The 18,574-nt window shown below is 44.9% G+C and overlaps 4 protein-coding genes across 4 annotated transcripts; all 4 read left to right on the top strand.

Annotated features, from left to right (window-relative positions):
- The first annotated feature begins 188 nt into the window (after window positions 1–188).
- Window positions 189–4,392, top strand: LOC101775837. Its single transcript, XM_004951839.3, has 9 exons — window positions 189–512; window positions 1,138–1,338; window positions 1,516–1,618; window positions 1,705–1,784; window positions 1,872–1,949; window positions 2,474–2,565; window positions 3,096–3,207; window positions 3,354–3,479; window positions 4,021–4,392. Exons 1-9 carry the CDS (start codon window positions 204–206, stop codon window positions 4,150–4,152), a joined length of 1,233 nt encoding a protein of 410 aa, XP_004951896.1. The 5' UTR covers window positions 189–203; the 3' UTR covers window positions 4,153–4,392.
- Window positions 4,393–5,247: 855 nt separating this feature from the next.
- Window positions 5,248–7,941, top strand: LOC101775424 (protein At-4/1). The gene is made up of 8 exons (XM_004951838.2): window positions 5,248–5,420; window positions 5,997–6,102; window positions 6,275–6,330; window positions 6,765–6,842; window positions 6,909–6,970; window positions 7,103–7,236; window positions 7,357–7,452; window positions 7,580–7,941. The coding sequence occupies exons 1-8, from the start codon at window positions 5,355–5,357 to the stop codon at window positions 7,720–7,722; spliced, it is 741 nt and encodes a 246-aa protein (XP_004951895.1). The 5' UTR covers window positions 5,248–5,354; the 3' UTR covers window positions 7,723–7,941.
- Window positions 7,942–9,980: 2,039 nt separating this feature from the next.
- On the top strand, window positions 9,981–12,580 carry LOC101766552 (serrate RNA effector molecule). Its single transcript, XM_012847253.2, has 8 exons — window positions 9,981–10,013; window positions 10,172–10,246; window positions 10,363–10,437; window positions 10,533–10,580; window positions 10,784–10,852; window positions 10,942–11,760; window positions 11,844–11,886; window positions 12,443–12,580. Exons 2-8 carry the CDS (start codon window positions 10,182–10,184, stop codon window positions 12,578–12,580), a joined length of 1,257 nt encoding a protein of 418 aa, XP_012702707.1. The 5' UTR covers window positions 9,981–10,013; window positions 10,172–10,181.
- A 2,642-nt stretch (window positions 12,581–15,222) lies between these two features.
- On the top strand, window positions 15,223–18,574 carry LOC101775019 (eukaryotic translation initiation factor 5). The gene is made up of 2 exons (XM_004951837.4): window positions 15,223–15,376; window positions 16,626–18,574. The coding sequence occupies exon 2, from the start codon at window positions 16,927–16,929 to the stop codon at window positions 18,286–18,288; it is 1,362 nt and encodes a 453-aa protein (XP_004951894.1). The 5' UTR covers window positions 15,223–15,376; window positions 16,626–16,926; the 3' UTR covers window positions 18,289–18,574.

Below are 18,574 nucleotides of genomic sequence, written 5' to 3'. Positions count from 1 at the left end.
TCTGTTTATGTTTTATAAACAGACATTTTAGACTCTGAAATGCGAAGGTGAAACAAGGACTGGTGTTTATCCCAGCAATATCCCTTGTCCATTATTGGGGATGGTGGGAAGAAGATTCTCCAAGGAATGCAGGTGGGGCCACTCCATCGTGCAGGCCCAGTCCGAGCCGTTGGATCTGCATCGCACGGTGAAGGATGGCCTAGATGGACACCATCCGGCACCTCTCGCTCTCTCGATCCACTCGCCTTATGGAAGCGCTCGTCGCGCGCTCCTCCGTGCTCTCGCCGGCGGCGGTCGCCGGAGACGCGTCTCCCTCCCCATCGCGTATCCGGGTGTCCGTCGCACTTCCCAGGTCCCGCAGGAGCCCTTCCACCCTCGCCATCTCCACGCGCTGGCCGCGTGCTTCTCCCCGCCGTGGCGGCGCCCGCCTGCTCGCTGGGTCAGGGGAAGGCGGGTCCCTGGACCCCGCCGGTGATGCGGGTGGCCATGCGGAAGAATCTCCCTTACTCGAGGTACTCGCTTTCGCTGATGTGCTCCTGGGAAACTATCCTGTGCGATTTTGTGCGCGAGAGATCGTACTTCAGTTGTTTGGCGCTGCTTTAAATTCGCTGGTGTATGTGACAGTTTAACTGCTTCATTGATATATTCCGTTAAGTGAAACAGTTGGAACTAATTTTGTTTAGAAAACAAACCGTGTATTGGCACTTGAAGGATCAAAATATCTGTCAAGTTTGCCGGCAGTTCACATTATTTTTTGACCAATTGAACAACTGATAATCTGGGAGGAATTTGCTCTTTAAGCAATGCCAGTTGCTGATACATGACTAATTTGGCAAAATGTTTCATTGTTATAGTGAAATCACAAGCAATTGCAATGAAGCGTTTATTAGGACTATGAACTATGTCACAGTAATTACAAGCAACTACAATGAAGTGTATATTAGGGCAATGAACTATGGCAATACTCACCAGCTCACTGGTAAAATGTCAAAGCACCATGCTTAATCTTCTTTTGGAAAATGCTTTCTTTCATAGGCTCTTACCCTTTTGGGTACCAGTGACACATATGGTTAATTATTGTTGCTTTGTATTTTATGAGCTTGATGATTGTTCTCTTTCTCTTTGTAATATGGAAAGAATAATGTAACTCTACATGAAAGCCATCATATGGATACCACTAAACAAGATGAGATTGGCATTTGTGGAAATGGTGGGAGTAACATTGGTGGCTCAAGGACTGGACTATTCAGAACACCTATTTCAGGCGGTGTGCACAGTGCAACTGCTGTTCATGATTTACCACCGCCAGCTTTGGCAGTTCGCAATCTCATGGAACAGGTATGTTTACTCCATTTTTTTCTACAAAAAGAAGCTATCTATGAGTAGCTAGCAGTCACTAAACCTATATATTTGTTTGGTTTATTTGTACTCTGAGATAGAAAGAGGTAAACACTTAAGTATGGATACGGAAAGGAACTTTAAATGACTATGCTCATGTTTCTTTTCCAAAATCAGGCAAGGTTTGCTCAGCTGTGCACTGTCATGTCTCGGATGCATCATCGTCGTGCAGGATACCCATTTGGTTCTCTAGTAGATTTTGCACCTGACCCATTGGGCCGTAAGTAATTTCTATATCCCATCTTGTACCTACCAAGCTTCTAGATTGTTCTACTTATTTAGAAAAAATGCAATTTTGTCATGCAGACCCAATCTTGTCGTTATCCCCACTAGCCATCCACACAAGAAATTTGTTGGCAGACCCAAGATGCAGCCTTGTTGTACAGGTAAATTTGACATTCGACTATACTATGTAATCAGCTCTTGAAATGCCTTTGTTGATTTTGTGCCAAAATCTTCTGAACTTCCCTTAGATAACTGGATCGAGTGGATTATCAAATACACGAGTAACTATCTTTGGTGATGTCATTCCGTTGCCTGCTGAACAACAGGTTTGTACTAAAGTTGCTACTGATATTATCTATTTTTTTCTAATACAACCTCCTGCGATTCATCCAATTCAGTATGTTTGTGTTTGATATTTACACTTATGAAGCTATTTCTGGAGATGTGTGCCATATTTCTATGATTTTGTTTTTATGTGAACTATGAACCACAGAAAGGTATCCCCTGCTTGCTTCAGCGCATTAAGACAATGCTTATACATGTGAATTTATAAAATAAACTCAAAAGCAAGGCACTTATTGAACCTGCCTTCTGGTTCATATATGTTAAAGTTGCAGTTTTTTTTCATACTTCCATTCACCAATTCTGATCAGTGTCAGTGCCAGTCAATGGCAGCCACCCTAACTGAAAACCTGCCAAAATAAAATGAGGGAAAAATATTCATGAACATGACTTTAGCATATGGGAGTTGTAGTTTATTTCCAATGAGGTAGGTTATATGATGTAATACTGTAATATGCTTCTGCCTTTGATATTTTTCTCTTCTGATTTTTTGGCAAATTCTTATCAGGAATGGGCTCATCAGCAGTATGTTTCAAAGCACCAGCAGTGGGCATCTCAACAGTGGGGTAACTTTTACTACTACAGAATGGAGACGATAAGGTAGTTCCTGAACTTGCATTAATAAGAACTATTTTCGCAACATTCTGTATGTTGTTCTTTGAGATTTTATGAGCATTTCTGTTTCTATGTAAGATGCACTTTCCTCTTGCTCGCTGGTCGTGAGTCGTGAGCAATGCAATTATTCTTTAAAACAAAATACAATTTGAGTGTTCACTACAAGGCAAAGCAGCTATAGTTGATCAGTTCACATGGTCATTACATAATATTTTTTTTCCTTATTGGATTTAGTACTCTTGCAACAATCAAGGGGACTGGTACTTTCTAATGCTACAATCGTGCCTTGGTTCTATTAGTTCAGATAATCTTTCTGACAGATCTATTTCTCTAGCACTTTTCCTGCTAATATGGATTTGCAATAAATGTGACATTGCACAAGTTTACTTATTGTTTTGGTATTACATTTATTTGTGGTATCAGTACACCCTCTCACAATGTATTATTTCTGTGTTGCCCCCATTTTTTTTATATTCACTGATGACTCTGATAATTACATGTGAACTTTGTTCCAGCGACATATATTTCATTGGAGGTTTTGGTACTGTAGCTTGGATAGATGTGAAGGAATACGAGTCCCTGCAACCTGATAAGATTTCAATGGATGGAGGGGAGCAATATTTGAAGGTAAGCTAATGAGTACGTTTGCTCAGAGAACAGCCTTAAGGACTAATAATTCTTTTCCCTGAAGATGTTTTCATCAGTTGACACAAGGCACTGTAATTGAAAGTGGCTTCACCACTCCATCTGACCATCTTTTGCTCTTTGAATAGGAAATCAACTCAATGTTCTCAAAGCCTCTGAAAGAACTCTTATCAACTGAAGGAGAGGTAGATGATGTAGCTGTTATATCAATGGATAGCAAAGGTATCGATATCCGCGTTCGACAAGGTGCACAGGTACAACCTTCTAAAGCTTATCTTTATACTACAGGTGCAGTTTCATGCTATGCATATGCAATAATGAGCAAAAAACTCCATTCTTATATTCAGATGCACTTGGTTTGCATCTCTGACTAATCAAAATTTGTATCACCGTACATGGCCTTGGGTAGTTATGAATATTGCAGTTAAAGCCAGATATACTGTTATGTTAATATTGTACTTGCATGACAAATTCAAAATTTGTATTTGTCTCCTTTTCCATTTTATGTGTCCAGAGTAGACATAACTGTGAGGTAGAATTCGTTATTAAACAAGAGATGATTTTTTTTTTGTAAACCTTGTCAAAATTAGCTCATCAATTATTCGAATAAGAACCATGGCATGCCAATTGTGAAACGTGAGCCCTACCTCAACACCTATTATGTTCTTTCTGATCCTCATAAATCGACTTCATTCCGTTTTTCTCTGATATAAGTATGCTGCCATATTTATTGCCGTTTCTTATTGGGTAGCAATGCAAGCCCTGAAACATTTTGTTTTTGCACGGGTTTTGCAGTTCAACATTCAGAGGATAGCATTTGAGGTGGATCGCAGCGTAGAAACTCTGGACGAAGCCAAGGAAGCGCTTAGGAGGATAATCAGCAAGTCTCGGTGGCACACAAAGAGCTCCATCTTGAGACGCCCTTGAAGCTGAAGCAGGAAATTTTTGTACAGTGCGGTTGTTCTAGTAGCCTTTGTATGCCAGAGTTGTAATAAAGGAACTTCGTTTCAGTGATCTGTTAGGGCCAAGACTCGATTGCCTTGAGGTGCGTGTTGAATAAACGTGAAATTGGAAGTATTTTTTGACAGTAATATTCGAAAAATGTTACTGCGAGTGCTGTGTTGAGGTCACTCTTACAGGATGTTCACCAGTTGAACTTCGCGGTAACTTTCAAGGGTTCTGGAACAGGAATAGACACGGCTTGCGTTGACAGGTTTCGGTCCTTTTGTGTCGCGTCTTCTCTGATGAGTGGTGTGACGTTTCTTCACCTCTCGAAGTAATTGCGGCCAAGACGATGGCTGATGGGAGTCACAGTGGGTGCTAATGACATGTCGGATGTTCGGATGAAACCGCAACGTTTTCTGCATACAGTGTGTGGAATGCTAATTAATTAATGTGTGGAATGCTAATTAATTAATGGAGTAGTTTACTTGGCTGATGATGCCAGTTGCATGCAGCATGCTTAAACACCCAGATCACCATCACCAGCAACTCGGGAAGCTCTTCGTCAGTCGTCACCTCCGCCGGCCGCGGGCGGCGCCGAGGAGTCCTGGGCCCATCCGCAATGGCCTCGCCGGAGGTTGAAGCTCCGGCGCCGCCGCTGAAGCTCACGGACGACCCCCTCGCGGGCATCCTGGTCCGCAGACCTCGCCCGCGCCTCCGCCGCGCCATCGCGGGCCACTCCTTCCTTCCGTGCTCTCCAGGCAGCGTCTGGGGCGCAAACTTGACGGGAGCTCGCAGGGATGCAGCGCGAAGGGGCGAGCGGTGGTCGCCGGCTCCCATGGCGCCGGCCCGAAATATTACGAAGCACCCCCCTAATTGAATCGCGATCCAAATATTTACAGAAACAACCCTTATATTTACATATGGGATCGCTATCATTAATCGCGATCCGATTATTTGCGTCATACCCCCCTGGTTTGGATCGCGGTTAATAATCGCGATCCGAATATTTTTAGAATAGCCCCTGTCTTGTATCGCGGTTAATAATCGCGATCGGAATATATGCAAAGTGCCCCCTGGTTTCCGTCTCGAATTTGGCTCTCAGTCCCTCCTCCGCTCCACCTCCGGCACCACCACACCACCGTCCACCGGAGCGGCGCTGCCGAGCAGCGCGAGGAGGCGGGCCGATGGAGGCTTCGATGGGGGACGAGGAGCTGGAATCTCTGCTTCGGAACTTCCACCGCGTCTCCCAGGTACGGACAGCAGCCGCGCGCGCGGCGCCCCCACGCTGCCCAGTTCCGCTACGGCGCTACGGTCGCCCAGCCGCGAATCGTGTTCGAGCTTCACCCGCGCCCCCTTTCGGAATGTGTATGAGTTCTGCTTTGCGTTCTGATCGTCAGTGTCTCGTCCGTGTGTGTTGCTCCAGTGGCCAGTTTGAGGATTGGGAGTTGTAGTGATCGTTCGTTGAATCTTACATCCTATGCATGCTGAGGTAGTTGATGCGTGCACAGCTGGTGTTTGATGAAATTCCCAAGTGGATGCAATTTGGGAGCGGGCGTCTCCAGTTACATTGGCATGTTTGATAGGATTTCTAGCCCAGAAAGTACCTGTAGCAGGCTCGCAGCTGGCTGCTAGTTGGATTTTGTGTTGGGGCACAATGCTGCGTGGCTGGCAGCCTGGCATATATGCAGAAGAATTGTTCAATTTCTTTATAAATGTCTACATTTAGGAGATTCCATTTCCTAAGTAGGTTGGCCTTTACTATAGCATTTTCCGTCCTTAATTCTTATTGATCTTGTTCTGTCCTTTGGTTCTTTTTTTCTGAACAGGGGTACAAAGATGCACTTATGGAGGTCCAGGCTTTAAGAGTAAACTTCAGTACTGAATCCAAGAAGCGTGAAGCCCTTGAATCTCATATCGCAGATCTTAAGAGAGGTTAACTGAAACTTCAGTGATCTGTGCAAGTTCAAATTAAATTTCCTGTTCTCAAAACACTTTAAATTATGTAATAGCTAATCATTTACTTTCCTTCCATGAGGGTAGAAATTAATGAGTATTTATTTTTCAAAGAAAAAAGAAGAAATGAGTAATTGTTCATGCTATGCAGACAATGAGCGATTAAGAAGACTGTACACAGAAACTCTGTTCAAGTTCACCAACCAGGTAGGTTGCTACTTACTATGTGCAATTATACGGTGGTGACATTGTAGTGCTCAGAGGATGTCACAACTAAATTAATTGGCATGTTTCATGTCTATCTAGAGCCATTTTCACCTATGATCTGTAGTAAATTGAGAATAGGGGTCTTCATTCCATGACAACAGCTTTAGCAGATGCTTATGACTTGTTGATTGCCTAATGCTTCTGTAGTTTGGTCTTAGTTTTTTGTTTCTTTTGCACAAAATGAGTTCAAGGACGTGTATTATCTTAGCACTTTAAGTGCCTCAACATCTGTTCAAGTACCTTGTGATGCCAGAAGATAATGTGGGGTTGTATCATCAAGTTTTATCATATGATATCTGCTTTGGTCAGTTTGCAGAGCCTATCATTGTTAATAAAACTTTTGGAATATTTCTGATATGCTTGCTGTTATTCAGGTGAAATTTCATGCAGAAGCTCAAAGCCTGAAGGAAGAACTGGAAAAGGCAAATAGTAGATTGCTATCCATGGAAGAGGTAACGTAACACCTAAGATTGCAGGTAATCCATTGTATTAATCTAACAGGTGTCAATTTAATGCAGGAGCATAAGAGGGATAAGCACAACAGTGAAATGAACAGCAATGCCCTGGGGAATGAGCTCAGGTAAGAAACTCTCTTTGAGGTAGGCCGCATATGACTACTGTGGGAGTCATTATATTCAGATGATTTTTTCCCCTGCTGATTGTGTTGTGAAAACTGAACGAACTACTGAGTACTGATTGTCGCTACAATCAGCCACGCCCTTGTTCAGCAAGCAACAGACGAAGCTGCCACGAAGCAACTGAAGTTGGAGCTGGGTGCTCATAAAGCTCATATCGACATGTTAAGTAGCAGGTTGGAGCAGGTTACTGCGGATGTGCATTCTCAGTGTAATGATCTAATCTTCCTACACATGTTTAAGAGTTGCTCTTCTTCAGGAACACAGTCTCACACCTTACGGAGCAGTCTCAGCCTCAGCTTACTGAAATTCGTTGTGGTTCCTTATGCAGATAAAAATGAGATCCAGGATCTGAGGGATGTGATTGCTGTTGAACAGGAGGAGAAGAAGGACATGCAGAGGAAGCTTCAGAATACGGAAAACGAGTGTAAGTTCAAGCTGAACTGGTCAGCAGGAGGGGATATGCGTTTCAGTTTTGAACTGGGGAACATGAATTTGGAACCCATCAGTCCATTGGCTGCCACTTGACGGCTTTATATTCTCTCTTGGCGCAGTGAGGATGATGAGGATGAAGCAGGCCGAGCAGCAAAGGGACTCCATCTCGGTCCAGCACGTGGAGACGCTGAAGCAGAAGGTGATGAAGCTCAGGAAGGAGAACGAGTCCCTGAAGAGGAGGCTGGCGAGCTCTGAAGCCTAAACTGCTGCCCGTTCCCCCCATGTACATATCTCGATTCCCATACTACAAGTATTAGGCAAATCAGACTCTGAAGACGCATGCACAGGACAGAAACACGAGCACCATGCACTGTTCTTTGTTTCCTTTTTTCTTCCCATTTCGCGTTCTATGGATGTCCAAGCACTGTGTTGAAGTTTCATAATCCATGTTGCAATGCTCAAAAGAATCGCTGGTAATTTTTTTGCTTGTGTTTGCCCTACAAGAGCAGAACCGGCAGTGTTCTTTTCTTCAGATCATAAAAATGCATATGCCTAGCATGCGATGGTTTCACTGACTGCAGGTCTGCAGCCGTTCTCCTGCAGGCTGCAACCCCTTTTCTAGCAGCCACATCGTGACACTTGATGGCCGACACCAACCATCTGACGTCGCAAATCCTTGTTCTTGACTGTTTGCCTGCTGTTACTCAATGCACATGCCACTCGGCAAGTCCTTTTTCTGTGCAGCAAGTGTTTAGCAGAGATGAATGAATCCCTGCAGGCAGTGAGTGTACTGGGCTACTGGCACCTTCTACCAGGCTTTAGGGCCCGTTCCATTTGGGCCCGTCTGCCGTCCCGGCCCGTTCCTATTTTGGGACCGTATAACTTCCCGGCCCGGCCCAAGCCCGTTACCATGCGCGCCGTACGCACGTACGAAGCTACGAAATCCACACACCCCTCCTCTCTCGCCAGCTGGCTGCCACCGCCTTCGCGGCGTGCGTGCTCGCCTGCTGCCTGCTGAATGATCGCTGCTCTCTTCTCTCCCGCTTCAACTCCTTGTCGTCTTGCTTCCTCCCTCCCTCCCTTTCCTCTCCCCCGTCTCCTCAACCGCCCAAAACCCTAAACCCCGCCGCGCCCTCCCGTCGCCCCGGCGCCTCCACGTACGGCAATGGAGTACGTGCTCTGCTCCCCCGCCGGCTCGCCCGGCCCGCCGTCGTCGTCCCTACCCCCCGCGCCGCCTCCGGACCTGGCAGCGCTGCTCCCTCTCCCTCTCCCTCCGCCGGCCCCGCTGGGATCGTCGCGCCCGGAGCGCCTCGTCGACCGCCTCGAGGCCCTCGCGCGGGGGAGGAGGCGCTACAGGAGGAAGAGGAGGAGCGCTAGCCCCGGAGCTGGCGGGGGCCGCGCAACGCCAACGCCAACGCCGCCGCGGGAGACCGAGGACGCGCCGCCGCTCCCGCTCCCTCCCCCTCCACCGCTGGGATCGTCGCGACCCGAGCTTGCCGTGGTGGCCCGCCTCGAGGGCGACGGCGCGCGGCCTGCCGCTGCCGGGAGCGTGGGGAGGAGCGCCAGCCCCGGAGCGGGAGCGGGAGCGGGAGGAGGCCAGCGGCGGCGGTGGCAGCGCTCCCCGACACGGAGGTCGTCGCCGTCGCCCGCTCCGCCCAAGCGGTCGCGCCGCGGGAGGTGAGGCCTCGTCGCCGTGCGTTTCGCTTCACGTAGAGCTCGAAGCTGATCATGTACGATGGTGAAGCTTTTGTTTTTTGTGTGTGTTGTGGATTGTGTTGCGCAGTTCCTGGAGCAAGTGCAGGCGAAGTGAAGGCAGAGGCAGCCGTACGTGCAGTCGCTCTCGCTCTCCAGGTGAGCTAATCACGGCTTGGTCTCTGGCAAACTGATTAATTTACACGATCATGCATTGAATTGGTGTCAGTACGGAGTCTTAATGGCATGTACAGTGTGTGATGGCCATGGGTGTGGTGTGCTTTCTCAAGCTGCCAGCCCTCACTCTTCTTCCATATATTAGCTTAAAGTTGATGAATTTGCGTCAATTTCATTGTGAAAACTTCTTACCAACCACCATTCTTCTAAAACAGACTCTGTAACTGTCAAATTTTGGATGTTGTTCATCAGTTTGTTCTAATCAGCATTTGGAACACAAATGTCTTTATTTGGAGATTGAGTTTACGTCGTATAGCTATGCGTTGCACAATAATGTGCCATCATACAAATAAAAAATTTGAATTGTAGTTCTCAAAATTGAACTTCTGCTCCACCAATCATGCCTTTGCTTGTTGGCACCCTTGTGGAGGTAAACTTCTTGTAGAGTTCCTATTAACTTGATAACACGAGTTGGCATCAGTACTTGTGGGATTCCTTAATTTAAGCAAAAGCATCAGATTGAATTGGTATTTACTAAGAAGACAAACTAATGAATAGACAAAGCACATGGTCTTTCATGTGTTTCCTGACAATTTCTCATAAAAAATGACTTTTCGCTCTTATTTCAGATAGGCCTCACTCAAGATATGGTGATACCACTAATGGTCAAGATAACACTGAAAGGTATGTAAATTGTTGCCCAGTAGTTGATGGTTTGATCTGGTTGCATGTTGGTTGCTGTTAGTTCCCATGGCCTATGGGTGTTTTGTTCATCCATTTCTTTATTTCCCTTATCAATTGCTACTTGCATATCAGTTTATGTTATTTTGAATGTTTTTTAGGTTAGGATTAATGACATACAAACAGTTTACCCAAGTTCTTGAGGATGATGTTTCACCATCTCAAGCTGGGGGCAGGTAATTGACACCAGAGAATAAAATATGGATTCATTTTAATGGTAGTTGGTACCAGTTCTACTTGTAGCTCACACCACATACTTGTCTAGTGATACTGTTTCTTCCCTGGTTTCAAGGTACCAAGAATACAGGACAGAATACATAACTACTCAGAAACGTGCTTATTTTGATCTCAATAAGAATGAAGATTGGTATGCTTAAAACCTTTCTTTGTTTAGGTGTTAATTGCACTTTATTAGTTACATATTTTGATGGTTTATTGATTTTTGTTTGATTTTAATTGCAGGTTGAAAGACATGTACCACCCAACAAAATTATTATCTGTTATTGAAAGGTGAAAAGTTTGCTTTCCCATTGTTCTCCTAGAAAGTCTATGTGTAGCATTTACAAGAAACCATGACAGTTCCTTTTGATAGTGCTAGCATTTCTTAGTTCATTGTTTCCTTCTTCTTCTTTTGAAAGATTGTTTCCTTATTTTTGGTGGAGCTTTTCTTGTTGCTGATTGCTAACCATTAATGTCCTATTTTCTTCACTCAGGAGGAATGATTTTTGCAAGACTGCAGCGAAGAATTTGATCCATGACCTACAGAATGGAACTTTAGACCTGTGAGATACATTCTATACAGTCTATGTCACTATAATTATTGTGATAGACTTGGTTTGTTTTGCTGATATCATTATTTTTGGTGGTGTAGTGGTCCTGGATTGACTGCTGATGCAGTGATCAAATCAGGAGATGGTGATGGTGGAAGCTCTGAGGATGATACAGATTATGGTGAAAAGAAAATAAAACATGGAAGAGGTCCCCAGAAAGAGATTGAACCGCTTTCAGTTTCAGCTGCTCCTAAAGCTCATCCGGTCAGTTCACAGTACCGAAGGATTCACACTGACATAGACCGGACTCTTGCTTTGGTGAAAAAGCTTGATTCAGAGAAGGATATTCTGGGAAACATCCTGTTAACTGGTGATCATGATAATTCAAATGTTGATAAATCACACATCAGGTCCATGGGGCCTGTAGTTATTGTCCGGGGCTTAAATACTGTCAAGGGCCTTGAAGGTGTTGAGCTCCTAGACACTCTCCTTACTTATCTGTGGCGTGTCCATGGTGTTGATTACTATGGCATGTCTGAGATGAAATACGCAAAAGGTTTTCGTCATGTGAGAGCTGAAAACAAGAGTGGCTCTATGGCTGAAAACAACAATGCTGCTGATTGGGAGAAGAAACTGGATTCTTTCTGGGAACAAAGACTGGTGAATGGTGAGGATCCTCTAGTTGTATTGACTGCAAAGGACAAAATTGATGCAGCAATTGTTGAAGTTCTAGAACCTTATGTCAGAAAAATGAGGGATGAGAAGTATGTCTGGAAGTATGGTTGTGGAGCCAAGGGATGTGAAAAACTTTTCCATGCTCCTGAGTATGTTCACAAGCATCTGAGGCTCAAGCATCCTCTTTTGGTCTCTATTTTGTCATCAAGAATCGAAAATGATATCTATTTTCAAAATTACATGAAGTAAGCCCATACACAACTGAAAGATCATTATATTCATAAGTGACAAAAGGTGATGCTTCTCCTCTATTCTCTTTTTGATGCAGTGATCCAGATGCTCCAGGAGGAAAACCAGTCATGCAGCAAACGGTACCTCTTAAGAACTTTTGGCCCTTTTGTTTGTTCCTGTAACCTAGTCTCAGCATAGAAAATGCCATGCTTGTTCAAGGAACTCTTAAACTGAAATGATTTAGAGTCTTTCTCTTTTATTACAGATATACTCTAGCAAACTCATTCTTTTGACAACTCTTCTTGTCATACAATTCCATCTTCATTTGTTTGTTTACCTGAACTGCATTTTTACTCTTCCTTTAGATAAAGGAAACAAAAAAAAGGGCTCCAATTTCCACTCTTCCAGTCATCTTAAGTTTAATGCTGAGGATTTGTTTCTAGAAAAAATAATTAATTTTAATCTGGGGACTTACTAAACTTTAGATTCTGATTAAGATTTTGATGCTCTTATTACACCCTTCTTTTTTATTAGAACCTCAGTAAAAGTTACATTTTTTAGTTAAGTGAAGTAGGTTTTGTGTCGACACACTTGCATTTCGTAGTTTAATTTCTTCTAAATATGGCTAATAGCGATGTTTCTCAGCATGCTGGATTTGCAGTTAGAACATCTTTGTTGATAATCTTACTTTCTCAGTTGCAGGATAGAACGAGACGAAGGCCTGATGAACAGATGTTTGGTGCTTCTGGTGGACGTGGTTCAGATGCTCCACTTCTCCCCGACCCCAAGTGTGCCCTTTCACCAGTACTAATACCAGTGCCTGGTGCTGGGTAGGTTATGAATGCAAGTCAGCTAATAATTCAGTTAAGAGATCCAGGCTGTCTACTAAAGTTGGGCACTTGGGTTGTTTTTCTTCTTAGCCCATATGGTCCATTTGTTCCTGCACCTCCAGAGATGGCCATGCAGATGATGCAGAAAGGACATTCAGGACCAGATGCTGCTCGACACGGGAAGCCTTCGGTGCTGGGACCAACGCTACCCATGTATCCGTCATTTCCACTTGGCAGACGTACTTATCGAAGGTCAGTAGTACCCTCTAATCCACTCTGTGTCACAAGCTTATGACACTTGGTTTTGCTTTGGTGGTGGGAATGGCAGCCAATTTTTACCCATCAACTCTTTCTTGGATTAGTCAGACTGCTTCAATGTATCCACATTCACTTCAATGACATTCATTTTTCGACTACATGTAACTTGCTTCTCGCTCTGGCTGCAGTTACGAAGATCTCGACGCTCCGAAGGAAGAAATCGCCGCTATTGACTCGAGAAGATTGTAGAGACCTGTTACCCTTTTTCTTTATAGAGCTGATAACTATAGCTAGTTCATCCAGATGGCAAGTATATCAAGTTAGCATAGCTTACGTGAAAAGCAGGTTACGTTCAGTTACCGAGGCTCTAGCAGGTTGGAAGGTTACTGAGGCCAGGTCCCAAATATGATGCGTTAACATGTTCTATAGGCTCTTGCACGTCATACGCCCATTGTGATTTTAGATAGAATCCTTATGCAACAGTTATCTGTTTCCTATTGTGATTGTTCATCTGTGCCAAACACAAGCAACACATGCTTCAAACTGCTTATAGTTGCTGCTGGATTATGGGAAAACTCCACACTTGAGCAATGAACAATCTATAGGCCGTGTTTGTTTCTGCTTCCTGCGTTCGCGTCTGACAAAACGTGGGATAATCCAACCGTACGTCACGCGTCCGTCGCGTGCTTGAAAAAATCGCTTCGGCGGCGATCAAATTGACGCGTTACAGCAAAGCGCTGCCGCCCGACACAGAAACAAACAGGCCCACGGGGAAAAAAAACTCCTCCGATCACACTTTTTAATTGGTGGCTTAAACGAAGCTTGTTCTATTGGGAAAAACAATGTCTCACTAAAACAAACCGATTGATGGAAAAACTAGGTACACGTAGGCTATCCTACCCAACTTGTTCGAAAATAGCTGATCGTATCTACTTCATCATTCGTCTTAAATTACAGCTCGTTTTGGCTTTTTTTAATTCGTAACTTTTGCTATACATCTAGACATAGTGTATATCTAAGTGCATAGCAAAATCTATGAACGCTAAAAAATCAAAACGATGACGGAGGGAGCAGAAAATACTAGAGGCACGGGCTTGAATTTTTAGACTGCTGTTGGGCTTATCTACCTAAAAGAATTAGACTTTTTGGCCTTGAGTAGCTTATGATCATGTCTATTGTAGAGAATTCTTGTTGTACGACTATTCTTTGCTTGACCTCATGATGCATGTCTATGTCCGTTTTCAATTTCCCATCTCCCTCATTTCTCTCGTCCCTTTCTAAATTCCTTCCATCTCTCTCACAAATAGACGGTGTGGATAGGATCCCATCTTCCCATTCAGGCCCGCAAAGTGAGAAAAGGTGGTGAGGTGTCGGCACAGGCACTAGGTTAAAATCCTGAAGAGTTAGCAGTGGGAGGAGCCTGATCAAGACATCCGCAAATCGAGCTATCCGGGAACCAGCGATCCTAGTTTGATGCGGCCGGTGGGAGATTGGTGAGATGGCATGCCGAGCTGGCAGGAAAGATCCACGCTACGCTGGAGGGTGAGATTGGGAGGTCGATTCAAAGATAGCGGTGAGCTTGGCATTTTTCCCCCTCTTTCTTTTACTTCTTTAGTACTCTTTCTTTCTATTTTTTTTAGATACTCTTTCTTTTACTTTTTTTAATGCACTTGCTGGAAAGTTTGATAATCAAATCCTAAAATGCATTCGAATTTTTTTTTGAAGTTTCGGAAAAGTCAAAACAGCCACATCAAAATTGTTTAATTAGTTCATTCATCTGGTAATGCTAGTCATTTAGATTTTACCACAAGCTATTAAACCACTGCAGAAAATTACAAATTCTCTCTCTCATGCTTAATACATGATACTTACTATAAAGTGCCCCCTTTTCTGCTTCTATCTCGTAGTAAAGTATCTTGATCTTGGGCAAGGGTCTTTGTGTTCTAGGTTGGGCCAAAGTTCCTGTTGCATGGCGCATGTAAAAAAGTATCACTGTAATTTTTTACCGACATTTTTTTCCAAAGCTATTTTTCTCATGAAATACTCGTAAAATAATTTCCTCAAAACTGTATGCTAATTTCCCTTAATTTTAGTACCGACTTTGTAGTTTCAGTAGTCCTCAAGTTCCATCAGATATTTTATTCTCCACTTTATTGTTTTCTTTTCTGCAGGCGGAGTCCAGTCCACGAAATCCTCCTACCGGTCCCACAACTCACCACACAAGACCTGCCGAAAAATAAAATTAAAAAAAATTCGGGAGGCGGAAAGCAATTTCGGAAGCGGACGAGAAGCCAACCCAGGCCAGATCGCACCGGAAAAAAAGAAAAGAAGAGAGAAAAAAAAAGAAAATTAAAGAAGTCGAGCCGGATACGGCAGCCCTAGCTTTGCTTCACCCCTGCGCGTCTCCCCCCCTCTCCCCGCTATAAAAGCCCGCCTCCACCTCTTCCCCCCGCACTCCATCGCTTCGCCGCCGTTCCCCGCAACCCTAATCGCGCCCCGCCCGGCTCGGCTCGTCGTCCCCTCCAGATCTACGCCCGCCGAGGTGAGCACCCGTGCACCCGTCCGTCCACGGCTTGTTGATCGATTGCTCCGCTCCGCTCGTTCAGATTCGATTCGATTGGATTCGCTGGGGTTAGGTGGGTAGCGGTCTCTTGAGGCTTCGGATCCTGTATTGCCCTGATCCGATTTGCTGGCCGAGCCGGCGGCGCCGGGAGCTAGGGTGCTCGCGCGGGCTGCCGGTAGCTTTGCGCGTGTTTGGTTGCTGGGTGCGCCGCGCGTGGTAGCTGGTACCCGCGTCGTTGGTTCTCGGGAGAAGAGGAACTAGTAGATTCCGTTCGCCGTCTGACCGTCCTGATCGGTGGATCTGGGTGCGATGCTGCCGGGCTCATAGGTTCCAGATCCTGAAGTGAATTTCGTAGGTGGTTGTTGAGATGTCGGCACAAGCTAGGGTTAAGAGTGTTTTTATGACAACTCGCTATTAGGATTTATTAGGGTTTGTTTGGTAGCAGTTGCCGGACTAGGTTTATGTGGTGGGATATGGTTCTACTCCCCAGGTCAGATCGATGAAATTTTCAATCGTGTGCCCGAGTCCTGTGGCTTAACCTTCTAAGAACTGTTTTAGATAGGGGGGATTGGGGGTCTGTAGCATGTGCTTGTATTTGGCTGCTGGCACGTGCATTGTATTTATGTAAGTCATATATCTTGTTTGATGTTGCAACATAAGTGATTTAGTGCTCCTTACTTTTGTCTACAAAGATGCCATGGCTCCTGTGATTCTTTTATTTTGGTCCGTTTTGTTGTTGTCCACTAGATCCATTATAGTATGGAAGGGCATAAATGCATGTTTATAGTTACCCATATACTGATTTTGTTTTCTGTGCGTGTTTTGCCACTTGCATTATTTCGTGCTCACTATGTAATTGTTTCATTAAAACATGAGATGCACTTACTCTTGTATGAGGATTTGCTCACTATGTAATTGTTTCATTAAAACATGAGATGCACTTACTCTTATTTGTGGCGAGTCTGGGATGTTCTTGTATAGGTTGTAGAACTCCTGTCTGTACTTAAGGAGGACATTATGATATACAATGTAATTTATGTTGCTGTGCCTTGTTGGTGTAGAATGATTGATCTTGGTGTTAATTTAGATATGGGCGCCAGTTTGATAGTTTATAAAGTATTCCTTGGTGCATATTATTTCTTTACTATAAACTCCGCCTGTAGTCTCTTAACAAATTTTTAAATCTTACTTGACCACTGACATTTGTTTCTCTATTGCTGCATAACAGGTAGCAGCTTCTGTTCTGCTGCAGTCTGACAAAGTGGAGGGCTTAGGTGTTGCTGCTTCTTTTATGTCTGAACAATCTTTGCTTTATTTGGGATTGCTGGGAGAGTATTCTCGTGCAACGAGAAAAAGGCACAAGCTTCCGCTCCTCTGCATGCATCAAGAGCCCATCTGGTTTTCTTGTTCTGAGGTGTCTTTTGCTGGTGCTCAGAGTCAGCTTGGTTTTCTGGAAGGATCAGCAGCAACTCTCGATTTAGGATTTTGCCACATCTGATAGTCATCTGCTTCAGAAATCTTTATCCAAGATGGCGCTGCAAAACATTGGTGCTTCAAACAGGGATGATGCCTTCTACAGGTACAAGATGCCTAGGATGATTACCAAAATAGAAGGCCGTGGTAATGGCATCAAGACAAATGTTGTGAACATGGTTGATATTGCAAAAGCACTTGCCAGGCCACCTTCCTACACAACCAAGTACTTTGGGTGTGAGCTTGGTGCACAGTCTAAATTTGATGAGAAGACAGGAATTTCCTTGGTTAATGGGGCTCATGACACTGCAAAGCTGGCTGGTCTCCTTGAGGTATTCATCAAGAAGTATGTCCAGTGTTACGGATGTGGCAACCCTGAGACTGAGATTCTCATCTCTAAGACCCAGATGATATCACTGAAGTGTGCTGCCTGTGGCTTCATCTCAGATGTTGACATGAGGGACAAGCTCACAACCTTTATCCTGAAGAACCCACCAGAACAGAAGAAGGGAGGAAAAGATAAGAAGGCCATGAGGAGAGCTGAGAAGGAACGTCTGAAGGAAGGTGAGGCTGCTGATGAGGAGCTGAAGAAACTGAAGAAGGATGCAAAGAAGAAAGGTGCGTCTTCCAAGGAATCCACTGCCAAGAGTTCAAAGAAGAAGGCTGCTGCTGGTGGTTCTGATGAGGATCATTCAACATCACCAACTCGCAGTCGTGATGGTGACAATGCAGCTGCGGATGAGGAGGATGACGATGATGATGTCCAGTGGCAGACTGACACTTCTCTGGAGGCTGCAAAACAACGCATGCAGGAGCAACTGAGTGCGGCAACTGCTGAGATGGTGATGCTGTCCACTGAGGGGACTGAGAAGAAGAAGAAACAGGCGACCCACAAAGAAACCACTGCTAATGGTTCTGCGAAAGCCCAAGAGATCTCTGAGCCAGCTGTCATTAAGCCCAGCCCCTATGATGAACTGGTTGGAGACATCAAGGCTAGCTTGGGAAGTGCTCCTACACCTACACAGCTCAAGGCTGTGCTGGCATCCTCAACACTCCCGCCCCAGGACGTGATGAATGCTCTTCTTGATGCTCTCTTTGATGGTGTGGGCAAGGGATTTGCAAAAGAGGTGGTGAAGAACAAGAAGTACCTTGCTGCTGCTGTGCCTGATGAGGGTGCCCAGACCCTGCTGGTCCAGGCCATCGAGTCTTTCGGTGGCAAGTGCAGCCCTGAGGCCCTGAAGGAGGTCCCAGTCGTCCTGAAAGCTCTGTATGATGGTGATGTGCTGGAGGAGGAAACCATCGTGGAGTGGTACAACGCTGCTGTCGCTGCCGGCAAGAACTCCCAGGTCGTGAAGAATGCCAAGCCGTTCGTGGAGTGGCTCCAGAGCGCCGAGTCCGAGGAAGAGGATGATGAGTGAGATGTGGCGCTATTATGATCCCACGCAGCACTTCGATACTGCTATTTATCTACCTGTTTTCTGTTTTTCCCGTGTGGTTGTCTTATTAGTGTGGTGGCGTCAGTCTTTTGTGTCCAGTCTAAACTAATTGTGCTGGGTGTCTAAATTGTGTTATGGGAGTGTTTAAGCAGCGAACATTATGTTTTTAGCTGCTGCGTGTGGTGTCATGTGACTCCGTTTTCTGCTACATTCAGTGTGCTGTCTATTGGATGTTATTACGGTTTATCTATTTGTCCTGTGGATTGCA

This window comes from Setaria italica, chromosome I, assembly GCF_000263155.2.
Source record: "Setaria italica strain Yugu1 chromosome I, Setaria_italica_v2.0, whole genome shotgun sequence".
In the NCBI taxonomy this organism is placed as follows: Eukaryota; Viridiplantae; Streptophyta; class Magnoliopsida; order Poales; family Poaceae; genus Setaria; species Setaria italica.
The sequence above is the reverse complement of the archived record's forward strand: the minus strand, read 5'-3'. Positions and strand labels throughout refer to the sequence as shown.

Bases quoted from the DNA above. Each gene is read 5' to 3' on its own strand.
- LOC101775424 (XM_004951838.2), top strand. From the start codon at position 5,355: ATGGAGGCTTCGATGGGGGACGAGGAGCTGGAATCTCTGCTTCGGAAC. The intron at 6,331-6,764 runs GTAGGTTGCTAC...GCTGTTATTCAG, and splicing joins TGTTCAAGTTCACCAACCAG to GTGAAATTTCATGCAGAAGC. The intron at 6,843-6,908 runs GTAACGTAACAC...AATTTAATGCAG, and splicing joins GATTGCTATCCATGGAAGAG to GAGCATAAGAGGGATAAGCA.
- LOC101766552 (XM_012847253.2), top strand. From the start codon at position 10,182: ATGACATACAAACAGTTTACCCAAGTTCTTGAGGATGATGTTTCACCA. The intron at 10,581-10,783 runs GTGAAAAGTTTG...TTCTTCACTCAG, and splicing joins TTATTATCTGTTATTGAAAG to GAGGAATGATTTTTGCAAGA. The intron at 10,853-10,941 runs GTGAGATACATT...TTGGTGGTGTAG, and splicing joins CAGAATGGAACTTTAGACCT to TGGTCCTGGATTGACTGCTG.
- LOC101775019 (XM_004951837.4), top strand. From the start codon at position 16,927: ATGGCGCTGCAAAACATTGGTGCTTCAAACAGGGATGATGCCTTCTAC.
- LOC101775837 (XM_004951839.3), top strand. From the start codon at position 204: ATGGACACCATCCGGCACCTCTCGCTCTCTCGATCCACTCGCCTTATG. The intron at 1,950-2,473 runs GTTTGTACTAAA...AATTCTTATCAG, and splicing joins CGTTGCCTGCTGAACAACAG to GAATGGGCTCATCAGCAGTA. The intron at 2,566-3,095 runs GTAGTTCCTGAA...ACTTTGTTCCAG, and splicing joins TACAGAATGGAGACGATAAG to CGACATATATTTCATTGGAG.